This window comes from Triticum aestivum, chromosome 1D, assembly GCF_018294505.1.
Source record: "Triticum aestivum cultivar Chinese Spring chromosome 1D, IWGSC CS RefSeq v2.1, whole genome shotgun sequence".
Lineage (NCBI taxonomy): Eukaryota > Viridiplantae > Streptophyta > Magnoliopsida > Poales > Poaceae > Triticum > Triticum aestivum.
In genome coordinates this window covers 255,474,299-255,488,566 of record NC_057796.1, presented here as the reverse complement: position 1 = coordinate 255,488,566, position 14,268 = coordinate 255,474,299, and the positions used below count along the sequence as shown (strand labels likewise).

The 14,268-nt window shown below is 47.1% G+C and overlaps 1 protein-coding gene across 1 annotated transcript; it reads right to left on the bottom strand.

Moving 5' to 3' along the window:
* LOC123168116 (protein RESPONSE TO LOW SULFUR 3) lies at positions 1-695 on the bottom strand. The gene has a single exon (XM_044585986.1). The coding sequence runs from the start codon at positions 582-584 to the stop codon at positions 267-269; it is 318 nt and encodes a 105-aa protein (XP_044441921.1). The 5' UTR covers positions 585-695; the 3' UTR covers positions 1-266.
* Between the last annotated feature and the right edge of the window lie 13,573 nt (positions 696-14,268).

The following is a 14,268-nucleotide window of genomic DNA, read 5'->3' as shown; positions in this document are numbered from 1 at the left end:
TCAAGTTTGCATCAGATCGGGGGCAACATTTCGATGTCCTCCCAAGATATTCGTAGTACCACACAAACGACATTATATACTCCTACATCTCATCAAGAAGAAGAAAAATGTACAGTACATCCTACGCTACGCTCCACCACCACCACGCACGAGTTGGCATCAAACACACGCCGGCGGAAAATTTAGGAACCCGTACAGGTACAGCCTTGCATGATCGCACATAATAGTAGTAATAAGCAAGGAAACGGATGGTGAGATTCGGTTCGTCAGTGAAGGCCGGACTGCACGACGGCGCTGTGGAGGCCGGAGGACCTGAGCAGGCCGTCCATGAGGGCGAGCCTCTCGGAGAGCGCCCTGACGTGCTGCTGGTACTCCATGGCCTGCGTCATGGCCTCCGCCTCCAGCTCGCCGAGCTGCACGCACAGCCGCTCCTCGGCCTCCTCCGCCACGGCCACCCGCGCCAGCGCCGCCTCCAGCTCCCGCCGCAGCCGCTCCTCCCGCGCCTCCGCCTCCGCCACGGCCCTCGCGAGCTCGGAGCTCTTGCCGTCCATGGCCGCTGCCGCTGCCGCTGCCTTCCTCGCCATGCCTCCTAACTTCTCGGGTGTGAGTGGGAGAGTATGCGTACACTATAGACCTTTTTTTTCTTTGAGGAGGATGCGTACACTATAGACAGACGTGTTCACGAGTTCGTTGGATCTGGATCCCTCTCAGGTTGTGGCGCCTTTTATATAGGCCGGGCCGGCTGCAGCTGCGGAGGGAAAGCGGGAATGTGTCCAGGTTCAATGAACCAATCGGGCACGTTAGGTGTCGGCGTACGTCTACAGCGCTGCTACATATAAGGTGAGGTCATCATCGTTGATAATTCGATGCTTTGCCCGTACGTCTCTCTCTTATTGCATTTCCTCCTGGCTGAGAGGTGAACGTGGTGGGCGGCTGGATAGTCAAACACCAGCAACCACAACTTTTGCTTGATTTGTCTAGCACATTCTGGCCGTTCGATCGAGCGCCGGAGGGTGGAGATTGGAGAGATATATGAGGGTGAATATTGAGTGATACCATCGCTTAAATGCTCCCATGATACAACTTATAAAAAGGGTTGAATTTAAATATTTCTGTTTGTTTATAAATATTCACAACACGTGTGTTTATAAGAGCATCTCTAGCCGTTCGCCCCCCCAGGGGCTTGAAATAGCGCCGCCTCGGGGCGCGCCGGCCGAAAAATCAACGTGGGGGCGATCGGGTTCCCAGCCGCCGCCCCCAGGTCGTCCCCAGGCGCCGATTTCAGCCAACCTTGGCGCAAATTGGCCCACTTTTCAGCCCACTTTCGGCGCAAATTGGCCTACTATCAGCGCAAATTGACCAATTTCGGCCCATATTTTGCGTGTTTCGGCACAAATTCAAAAGAAGTTATTTTTTATCAATAGAGATCAAATAGTTCAATACAAATTATATAGTTTTACAAATAAAAACTCATATTTCATCACGCGTCGAGTCAGGCGTTGCCCTTGAGCCTCCATAGGTGCTCCACCAGATCCTGCTGCAGTTGTTGATGCACCTGCGGGTCTCGGATCTCCTGACGCATATTGAGAAAGGCAGTCCAGGTTGCCGGTAGCTGGTGATCAACTTGGGCAAGAGGACTCTGCCTGTAATATGGTTCAGTGTCAAACACTGGCTCTTCCTGCTTGCTCTCAATGATCATGTTGTGCAAGATGACGCATCAAGTCATGATCTCCCACATTTGATCTTTCGACCAGGTCTGAGCGGGGTACCGGACAACTGCAAATCGAGATTGGAGCACACCAAATGCCCGCTCGACATCCTTCCTGCAGGCCTCCTGACACTTGGCAAAGTGGGGGTTCTTGCCTCCTGGCACAGGGCTCGAGATAGTCTTCACAAATGTGTACCATCTCGGATAGATGCCATCTGCTAGGTAGTATCCCTTGTTGCAGTGCCGTCCATTGACCTCGAAGTTCACCGGAGGAGAACGACCTTCAACAAGCTTGGCAAAGATAGGGGAGCACTGCAGTACGTTGATGTCATTGTGAGTTCCTAGCATACCAAAGAGGGTGCCAGAGAGTAGCAAAAAGGCTTGCTGGTTTGGCCACATTTATGACAAGTGCTGGAAGATTACTTCTAGTCAAATCAGTTCTGGCATCCTTGCCAATATTTTTCATGGCTTGTCTGGATGTTTCAGTGACTATCAAGCACCAAGTGATCAAATACTTGAGGCACTGTCTTTGGAGAGGTTCTGACATGGAGGATCACAGACCAGCTTCTGTTGCTTGGACCACTGTTTGTAGGCCAAAGGTGTAGGGAGGACTTGGAGTTATGGATATTTTTGCCCAAAATAAAGCTTTATTAATGAAAAATCTCCATAAATTCTATAACAGGCATGATATACCTTGGGTTAACCTCATTTGGGAGTCATACTACCAGGACAATAAACTTCCAGGAGAAGAATTGGTAGGATCATTTTTTTGGAAATCTATTCTCCAATTAAATGATCAATACAAAGCTATGGCCAGATGTAACTTAGGGGATGGAAGAAGTGCCCTGTTCTGGACTGATTTGTGGAGCAATGCAATTTTACAGCAGGAATATCCACACTTATACTCTTTTGTTCAGAATACCTCAATGACAGTGCAGCAAGTGGTTCACACAGAATATCTTGAAGACCTCTTTCATTTGCCCCTTTCAATTCAAACACATCAACAATTTCTTCAGTTAGAGCAGACTAAGGCATAGCCTAGTGGTGGGAAGGGGCTGATGCCTTCCCACCGACCCAGGTTCAAGGCATGGTACTTGCAATTTGGGTTTGTTGCACCAATTATACTGTAAGGGGTTCCCTTACAGTCTTTAATTCTGTCAAAAAAATCTTCAGTTAGAGGACAAATGTCATGCTTTAAGGCAATCAGAATATCAAGACATGACTGATACTTGGAGTTATATTTGGGGCAACAATGTCTTCACTTCTTCAAAAGCGTATAAGGTGCTCATAGGTGTCAAGCAAGTTTCACCTCATTTTGCATGGATTTGGAAATCCTCATGTCAACCTAAGCACAAAATGTTCTTCTGGATGCTCTTGCATGATAGGTTGAATACAAGAAACCTGCTGAGAAGAAAAACATTCATTCTGGAGGAGTACAACTGTGTAGTTTTGAACTGTCAACAAGTGGAAACCTTACATCATCTTTTTGGGGTTGCCAATTTTCCTTGAGATGCTGGGATTTCATATGTCCACAAAGATCTCAAAACTTGTCTGCTCTTGAGGCTTTCCAAGATTTGAGAGATAAATTAAGGGTTCCTTTCTTCATGGAAATGATCATCCTGGGATCATGGGCCATCTGGATTACTAGAAACAACAAGATTTTTTAGAACATACAACCCTCCTTTCAAGGCTGGAAACACTTATACTTGGCAGAGATGAAACTGCTCTCACACAGAATCAAGAAGAAATATGAAGATGCATTCAATAACTGGTTGGACACTGTGTTGTCCTCTTGAAGTTCCCTCCTTTTTCTCTTCTTCTTTTGTCTTAGCTTACCTTTTTAGGGGCTCACCTCAAGCCCCTTTGTTGTATATTTTGCTTTTTAGTTTAGTTTTCTGCTTTGTACGTGGATACTCTGTTTAATTTTAACAAAAATTGCAGTGGGGTTTTACCCTACTGTTTATAGTAAAAAAAAGAGGGTGCCAAATCCAGAGGCCGTGTGTGGCCACTACCTCAAGTACCACACTACAACCGCCCTTGGCGCCTTTGTACATCCCCTGCCAAGCAAATGGACAGCTTTTCCATTTCCAATGCATGCAGTCGATGCTTCCAAGCATCCCAGGAAATCCTCTTGCTGCATTATGTGCTAGGATCCGAGCAGTGTCTTCAACATTGGGTGATCGCAAGTATTGCGGTCCAAACACTGCCACCACTGCCCTACAGAACTTGTACAAACACTCAATGGTCGTGGACTCGGCCATGCGTCCATAGTCTTCCAGTGAATCACCGGGAGCTCCATATGCAAGCATCCTCATAACTGTTGTGCACTTCTGGACTGAGGTGAATCCAAGTGTGTCAGTGCAATCCTTCTTGCACTTGAAGTAGCCGTCGAACTCACGGTGGAATTCACAATCCCGAGGAAGAGCTTTCAACTCATCCGATACCGGCGCCGAAATACTTTGTTGCCGTGCAGTGGAGTGTTGGCGAAGTAGTCGGAGTAGAGCAAGCAATAGCCTTCCAGTCGATGCCTCTGCTTTGCCTTCAGCCGGCCCGGCGCCGAGCCACCTCGCCGCGGCTTTGCATTGCTCGTGAGAAGGCTGGCCAGGGCTGCGAGGACCATGAGATGCTCTTCGTCCTGGGCATCGGCATCGGCATCGGCTTCGGCTTCCTCCTCCAGCAGCACCACGAGCGCCTCCTCGTTGTCCGAGTACATCGTGATGAGGACATGGCTACCACAGTTACACCCATATCCCCTGCTGCTTTACCTCTTGGAACAGTTGCTAGAGTTTAGATACGCCAATTAAATTATCAGGTACTTTCGTTTCTCGGTAATGTTTTTAGTGTTCATGAGAATATGATGCTACCTAACTTCGATACATTTGTGTTGCTTCCAATTTAAGGGCCTAGCACGGACAAGAAGGTTGAACATTGGAGCATGGTCAAGCACGGAGATGAAGGTGCATGCGAAGAGAACAAGAACAGAGGTTCAAGTGGAGATTTCCGGACTTTGAAGCCACCATGATGACATACAAGAAGATGGACGAAATATACAAGATGGCCTTTCATAAATTTCGTCCATAGCTTATTATTGGTGTTGCGCCACCTTATTTTGGGCCAGGCCCATGTAATCTATTTTTAGAGTCCATATTGTAGGGGAAACGACTTAGGAGGCGTTTTAGTCCCACCTTGCCAAGGGTGGACAAAATCCCCTCTCTTTTCCCTGTAAATATAGCCCTTAAGGCATCGTTTAGACTTGGGTTTTGTTTAGACAAAGTTCGCCATAGCTGCAACTTCGCGTACTTCGTTTGTGTTCAACGACCAGACAAAGGCGTCACAGAACCCCATCTTCATTAATAAAGCTTTCCTCTTATATTCGCAATATCCAGATTGCAATCTCAGTTTCTTGCTTGTTCTTCGTTTGCTCGCAGGAAACAGACCCTCGTGGTCAGGTTGATCGTGCCCGGCGTGGTCAATAACCCCTCGGAAGTTGGTTTAGCGATTGCTAAGGCGCGACGTCTCGCACGTTCGTAGTCAGATCGTCAAGGTCGACTCCCACAGCAAACGATAGTCACCATCTCATCGAAACATCGGGACACCTTCGCCTCTATCACATCACCGAGCAGACAAATCGCCGAACACCTAGCGGGCGTGGTAGGCGCGTAGCCGCCGGTATTCCACCCATGCGTGGCCGGAGCGCCGGAAAGCTTGCCCAGGAACGGGGTGGAGGATGCCGCGGCAGAACCCTCTATTTTTCCGGCGGGGGAATGGCCTATCTAGCGGCGGTGGGTGGGTGGGCAGTGCTGGGATCGGCAAGACGGCGGGAGGGCATGCGTGCGAGGGGGGAGGGGAATCTGGACGTGCATGATGCGTTTTCGCCCGACAATGGTGGCGTAAGCGCGGTTTTTCCTTCCGTCGGAGCCCCCAAGCGCCCCCTAGTGCATTGGGTTCGGCCTAGGATCGCCGGGCCCAAAAACGGGCCGAGCCGACGAATTTCGGCGTCCTAGGGGCGCAACTGGGGGTTTTTTCAGCGCCGGTGCGAAAAAACTTGCCCTGGGGGGCCTGTTGGGGGCACGAGTGGGGATGCTCTAACTCCCAAATAATTCATATCCAAAATTCGAAGCACACATAGAAAAAAAATCATCAATAGTGTTTATAAGAGCATCTACAGCCGTGACCTGCAGATCCGGGCCATGAAACGCCCGCGGACGCGCCCGGGCGCGTCCGTGGGCATTGACCGGGCACTCCCCAAATCATGTCGTCCACATCCGTGTATCTCATATCTGGCCCCTCATATCCATACTAGCATGCAACATAGATAAAAACAACGTAGATCATCACACAAATATAGAATCGAGCATAGAAATGCACATTCCGGTCACCGAAAGATTACCGACTAATGTCCAAAAGATCGCTAAAGTTCACATAATTCACATAAACGACGGACAAGTTTAAACTAGATTACTAAAAACTTGAAATTGAAGACAGAGATGGCGGAGATTCACCACTTTCTCGCTGGCCTTTTGCCCTTCCGATCGCCGGCGGCTGGTGGCGGATCGTCTGAGTCGTCGGACGTGGACTCGCGATCGTCGTGATCGTCGGAGGTGTCGAAGAGGATGATGAGCCCTTTTAGCTACCAGACCTCCCTGTCCTATTGTCGCTTGAGCTTTGCGAGCCGAGCCGCCTTCGTCGCTGTCTTCGCCGCCTCGTGCTCGGACTACTCAATGGCAATCTGGAGCGCCTTGGTATTCTTCCAGCGGAGCCGCCACGTCTCTGTCTCCACGGTTGTAAGTAACCGGCGGTAGACCCATGGAGGAGCCGCGCGTCCTCGTCGGGCTACGCCTGCATCCCGCGGCGGCGGTGCATGGACTGCTCCGCCTCCTTCCTCTTCCTTTCCCCGCTGCCGCTCGTGGCGGCCGGTGCGCGCCTCTGTTTCCGGCGTGCACGTCCGGGCCGGCGGGGCGGACACAAGCACCCACTGCCGCCCATGTGGGGAGCAGCAACCGGCGGGGGTAGGGGAGGCACAGATTGCGCACGCCGCCTGTCGGAGCTGCGCACGGGCTGGGAGGGGCCAGCGCCGGCGTCCGAGCTGCGCCGATTGGAAAGCTGCGTCTACAACGAGGCTGCAGATCCGGAGCTGCCCCCGGTCTCCACCTTGGACCGCTCCAAGGTGATGCGGAGGGCAAGCTCATAGTCCGGATCCAGCTCAGAGTCGGGGCGACTGGCGGAGCACTGCCGGAGCGTGACATGTTGGGAAACGTTGCATGGAAAACAAAAAAAATTCTATGCACACGCAAGATCTATCCATGGAGATGCGTAGCAACGAGAGGGGGAGAGTATGCCTACGTACCCCGTAGACCGTAAGGGGAAGCGTTTCACAACGCGGTTGATGTAGTCGAACTTTCTTTGCGATCCAACCGATCGAGTACTGAACATACGGCACCTCTGCGTTCAGCACACGTTCAGCTCGGTGACATCCACGCCTTCTTGATCCAGCAAGACGACGAGGTAGTGGATGAGTTCCGACAGCACAACGGCGTGGTGACGGTGATGGTTAAGTGATCTCCGCAGGGCTTCGCCTAAGCACTACAAAAATATGACCGGGGGTGTAAACGGTGCTGGGGGCGCCGCACATGGCTAGGCAGTTGTCTGTTGTGTGCTAGGCGCCCCCTCCCACATATATATAGGCGAGAGGGAGGGAGGAGCAGCCAAAGGAAGCGCCCAAGTAGGAGGAATCCTACTTGGGGTCCCTTGATACGTCTCCAACGCATCTATAATTTTTTATTGTTCCATGCTATTATATTATCTATTTTGGATGTTTAATGGGCTTTAATATGCTCTTTTACATTATTTTTGGGACTAACCTATTAACCGAAGGCCCAGTGCAAATTGCTGTTTTTTTTGCCTATTTCAGTGTTTCGCAGAAAAGGAATACCAAACGGAATCCAAACGGAATGAAACCTTCGCGATGATCTTTCTTGGAACAAACGCAAACCAGAAGACTTGGAGTTGAAGTCTGGAACTCTGCGAGGCAGCCACGAGGTAGGAGGGCGCGCCCCCCACCCTCGTGGGCCCCATGGAGCTCCACCGACCTATTTCTTTTGCCTATATATACTCTTGTACCCTAAAACCATCAGGGGGAGCCACGAAACCACTTTTCCACCGCCGCAACCTTCTGTACCCGTGAGATCCCATCTTGGGGCCTTTTTCGGCGATCTGCCGGAGGGGGAATCGATCATGGAGGGCTTCTGCATCAACACCATAGCCTCTCCGATGATATGTGAGTTGTTTACCACAGACCTTCGGGTCCATAGTTATTAGCTAGATGGCTTCTTCTCTCTCTCTGATTCTCAATACAAAGTTCTCCTCGATGTTCTTGGAGATCTATTCGATGTAATACTCTTTTGCGGCGTGTTTGTCGAGATCCGATGAATTGTGGATTTATGAACTTGATTATCTATGAATATTATTTGGTTCTTCTCTGAATTCTTATATGCATGATTTGATATCTTTGCAAGTCTCTTCGAATTATCGGTTTAGTTTGGCCTACTAGATTGATCTTTCTTGCAATTGAAGAAGTGCTTAGCTTTGGGTTCAATCTTGCGGTGTCCTTTCCCAGTGACAGCAGGGGCAGCAAGGCACGTATTGTATTGTTGCCATCGAGGATAAAAATATGGGGTTTATATCATATTGCTTGAGTTTATCCCTCTACATCATGTCATCTTGCCTAATGCGTTACTCTGTTCTTATGAACTTAATACTCTAGATGCATGCTGGACAGCGGTCGATGTGTGGAGTAATAGTAGTAGATGCAGAATTGTTTCGGTCTACTTGACACGGACGTGATGCCTATATTCATGATCATTGCCTTAGATATCATCATAACTATGCGCTTTTCTATCAATTGCTCGGCAATAATTTGTTCACCCACCGTAATACATGCTATCTTGAGAGAAGCCGCTAGTGAAACCTATGGCCCCCGGGTCTCTTTCTTATTATATTGCATCTCTTTTATTTACGTTGCATCTCGTTTACTATTTTGCAATCTTTACTTTTCAATCTATACAACAAAAATACCAAAAATATTTATCTTATTATCTTTATCAGATCTCACTTTTGCGAGTGGTCGTGAAGGGATTGGCAACCCCTTTATCGCGTTGGTTGCAAGGTTCTTGATTGTTTGTGCAGGTACTAGGTGACTTGCGTGTTGTCTCCTACTGGATTGATACCTTGCTTCTCAAAAACTGAGGGAAATACTTACGCTACTTTGCTGCATCACCCTTTCCTCTTCAAGGGAAAACCAATGCATGCTCAAGAGGTAGCATCCCTCCAAAGCCGCTTCCCCCTTCCTTATTTGGAGTGCGAGGAAAGGCAGGGGACGGTGGCGCCCCCCTTTTCCTTTCTCCCATGAGAGGGAAAGGCAGGAGGGGCTAGCCCTCCTCCTTTTCCTTCCCTAGGGCTGGCCAAACAAGGGAGGAGGCGCACCAGCCCCCTTGTGGGCTTGTCTGTCCCCTCCTTTGGCCCATAAGGCCCATAACTTGCTGGGGGTGCCCGGAACCCCTTCCGGTGACTCGATTCCTTCCCAGTACGCCCCGGAACACTTCCGGTGTCCAAATACCATCGTCCTATATATCAATCTTTACCTCTCGACTATTTCAAGACTCCTCGTCATGTCCATGATCTCATCCGGGATTCCGAATAACATTCGGTCACCAAAACATATAACTCATATAACACTATGTCGTCAACGAACGTTAAGCGTGCGGACCCTACAGGTTCCAGAACTATGTAGACATGACCGAGACACCTCTCCGGTCAATAACCAATAGCGGAACCTAGATGCCCATATTGCCTCCTACATATTCTACGAAGATCTTTATCGGCCGAACCGTTATGACAACATACGTAATTCCCTTTGTCCATCGGTATGTTACTTGCCCGAGATTCGATCATCGACATCTTTATACCTAGTTCAATCTCGTTACCGGCAAGTATCTTTACTCGTTCCGTAATACATCATCTTGTTACTAACTCCTTAGTCATTTGCTTGCAAGCTTATGATGTCTATTACCGAGAGGGCCGAGAGATACCTCTCTCATACTCAGAGTGACAAATCCTAATCTCGATCTATGCCAACTCAACAAACACCTTTGTAGATACCTATAGAGCTTATTTATGATCACCCAGTTACGTTGTGATGTTTGATAGCACACAAGGTATTTCTCCGGTATCCGGGAGTTTCATAATCTCATAGTCGAAGGAATATGTATTTGACATGAAGAAAGTAGCAATAAACTGAACGATCATTATGCTAAGCTAACAGATGGGTCTTCTCCATCACAACATTCTCCTAATGATGTGATCCCATTATCAAATGACAACATATGTCTATGGTTAGGAAACCTTAACCATCTTTGATCAACGAGCTAGTCTGGTAGAGGCTTACTAGGGACACGGTATTTGTTTATGTATTCACACATGTATTTAGGTTTCTGATAAAGACAATTCTAGCATGAATAATAAACCTTTATCATGAATAAGGAAATATAAGATAACAACTTTATTATTGCCTCTAGGGCATGTTTCCTTCAGTCTCCCACTTGCACTAGAGTCAATAATCTAGTTCACAACGCCATGTGATTAACACCCATAGTTCACATCACCATGTGATTAACACCCAAAGAGTTTACTAGAGTCAATATTCTAGTTCACATCGCCATGTGATTAACACCCAAAGAGTACTAAGGTCTGATCATGTTTTGTTTGTGAGAGAGGTTTAGTCAACGGGTCTCTCACATTCACATCCATATGTATTTTGCAAGTTTCTATGTCTACAATGCTCTGCATGGAGCTACTCAAGCTAATTGCTCCCACTTTTAATATGTATTCATATTGAGACCCAGAGTCATCTGAATCGGTGTTAAAGCTTGCATCGACGTAACCCTTTACGACGAACTCTTTATCACCTCCATAACGGAGAAATATTTCCTTAGTTCTCTAAGGATAATTTTGACTGTTGTCCAGTGATCTACTCCTGGATCACTATTGTTACCCCTTGCCAAACTCATGGTAAGGTACACAATAGGTCTTGTACACAGCATGGCATACTTTATAGAACCTATAGCTGAGGCATAGGGAATAACTTTCATTCTCTCTCTATCTTCTGCCGTGGTTGGGTTTTGAGTCTTACTCAACTTCACACCTTGCAATACAGGCAATAACTCTTTCTTTGACTGATCTATTTTGAACTTATTCAAAAACTTTGCCAAGGTATGTACTTTGTGAAAGTCCTATTAAGTGTCTCGATCTATCTCTATAGATCTTGATGGCCAATATATAAGTAGCTTCACCGAGGTCTTTCATTGAAAAATTCTTATTCAAGTATCCTTTTACGCTATCCAGAAATTCTATATCATTTCCAATCAACAATATGTCATCCACATATAATATCAGAAATGCTACAGATCTCCCACTCACTTTCTTGTAAATACTATTGGGAACGCAGTATTTCAAAAAATTTACCTACGATCACGCAAGATCTATCTAGGAGATGCATAGCAATGATCGGGGAGAGTGTGTCCACGTACCCTCGTAGACCGAAAGCGGAAGCGTTTAGTAACGCAGTTGATGTAGTCGAACGTCTTCGCGATCCAACCAATCCAAGCACCGAACGTACGACACCTCTGCGTTCAGCACACCTTCAGCTCGATGACGTCCCTCGAACTCTTGATCCAGTTGAGGCCGAGGGAGAGTTCCGTCAGCACGATGGTGTGGCGACGGTGATGATGAAGTTACCGGCGCAGGGCTTCGCCTAAGCACTATGACGATATGACTGAGGTGTGTAACTGTGGAGGGGGGCACCGCACACGGTTAAGAGAAGCTTGTATGTTCTAGGGTGCCCCCTGCCCCTGTATATAAAGGAGGGGAGGGGGAGGCCGACCGGCCCTCTAGGGCGCGCCAGGAGAGGGGAGTCCTACTAGGACTCCAAGTCCTAGTAGGATTCCACCTATGGAAGAGGGGGAAGAAGGAAGGGAGAGGGGGAAGGGAAGGAAAGGGGGGCCGCCCCCTTCCCCTAGTCCAATTCGGACCCAGGGGGCGCGGCCAGCCCCCTTGCGGCCCTTCTCTCTCCCCACTAAGGCCCATGAAGGCCCATTAGTTCCCCTGGGGGGTTCCGATAACCCTTCGGCACTCCGATAGTTATCCGGTATCCCTCGGAACTCATCCGGTGTCCGAATAACATAGTCCAATATATCAATCTTTATGTCTCGACCATTTCGAGACTCCTCGTCATGTCCATGATCTCATCCGGGACTCTGAACAAACTTCGGTCATCAAATCACATTACTCATAATACAAATCGTCATCGAACGTTAAGCGTGCGGACCCTACGAGTTTGAGAACTATGTAGACATGACCGAGACATATCTCCGGCCAATAACCAATAGCGGAACCTGGATGCTCATATTGGCTCCTACATATTCTACGAAGATCTTTATCGGTCAAACCGCGTAACAACTTACGTTGTTCCCTTTGTCATCGGCATGTTACTTGCCCGAGATTCGATCGTCGGTATCAACATACCTAGTTCAATCTCGTTACCGGCAAGTCTCTTTACTCGTTCCGTAATGCATCATCCTGTAACTAACTCATTAGTCACTTTGCTTGCAAGGCTTATAGTGATGTGCATTACCGAGAGGGCCCAGAGATACCTCTCCGATACATGGAGTGAAAATCCTAATCTTGATCTATGCCAACTCAAAAAACACCATCGGAGACACCTGTAGAGCATCTTTATAATCACCCAGTTACGTTGCGATGTTTGATAGCACACAAGGTGTTCCTCTGGTATTCGGGAGTTGCATAATCTCATAGTCTGAGGAACATGTATAAGTCATGAAGAAAGCAATAGCAGAAAAACTAAATGATCATTGTGCTAAGCTAACGGATGGGTCTTGTCCATCACATCATTCTCTAATGATGTGATCCCGTTCATCAAATGACAACACATGTCCATGGCTAGGAAACTTAACCATCTTCGATTAACGAGCTAGTCAAGTAGAGGCATACTAGGGACACTTTGTTTGTCTATGTATCCACACATGTACTAAGTTTCCGGTTATTACAATTCTAGCATGAATAATAAACATTTATCATGATATAAGGAAATATAAATAACAACTTTATTATTGCCTTTAGGGCATATTTCCTTGAGTCTCCCACTTGCACTAGAGTCAATAATCTAGATTACATAGTAATGATTCTAACACCCATGGAGTCTTGGTGTTGATCATGTTTTGCTCGTGAGAGAGGCTTAGTCAATGGGTCTGCAACATTCTGATCCGTATGTATCTTGTGAATCTCTATGTCTCCTTCCTTGACTTGATCGCGGATGGAATTGAAGCGTCTTTTGATGTGCTTGGTTCTCTTGTGAAATCTGGATTCCTTTGCCAAGCAATTGCACCAGTATTGTCACAAAAGATTTTCATTGGACCCGATGCATTAGGTATGACACCTAGATTTGATATGAACTTCATTTGCTGCTTCCGAAGCACTTATGTATTCCGCTTCACACGTAGATCTCACCACAAAGCTCCGCTTGGGAACTGCACCAATTAACAGCTCCACCATTCAATATAAATACGTATCCGGTTTGTGACTTAGAGTCATCCGGATCAGTGTCAAAGCTTGCATCAGCGTAACCGTTTACGACGAGCTCTTTGTCACCTCCATAAACAAGAAACATATCCTTAGTCCTTTTCAAGTATTTCAAGATGTTCTTGACCGCTGTCCAGTGATCCACTCCTGGATTACTTTGGTACCTCCCTGCTAAACTAATAGCAAGGCACACATCAGGTCTGGTACACAGCATGGCATACATGATAGAACCTATGGCTGAGGCATAGGGAATGACTTTCATTTTCTCTCTATCTTCTGCAGTTGTCGGGCATTGAGTCTGACTCAACTTCACACCTTGTAACACAGGCAAGAATCCTTTCTTTGACCGATCCATTTTGAACTCCTTCAAAACTTTATCAAGGTATGTGCTTTATGAAATTCCAATTAAGCGTCTTGATCCATCTCTATAGATCTTGATGCCCAATATATAAGTAGCTTCACCAAGGTCTTTCATTGAAAACTTCTTATTCAAGTATCCTTCTATGCTATTCAGAAATTCAGTATCATTTCCAATCAACAATATATCATCCACATATAATATCAGAAATGCTAGAGAGCTCCCACTAACTTTCTTGTAAATACAGGCTTCTCGAAAAGTCTATGTAAAACCATATGCTTTGATCACACTATCAAAGCGTATATTCCAACTCTGAGAGGCTTGCACCAGTCCATAAATGGATCGCTGGAGTTTGCACACTTTGTTAGCACCTTTTGGATCGATAAAACCTTCTGGTTGCATCATATACAACTCTTCTTTAAGATATCCATTAAGGAATGCAGTTTTGACATCCATTTGCCAAATTTCATAATCATAAAATGTGGCAATTGTTAACATGATTCAGACAAACTTAAGCATCGCTACGGGTGAGAAAGTCTCATCGTAGTCA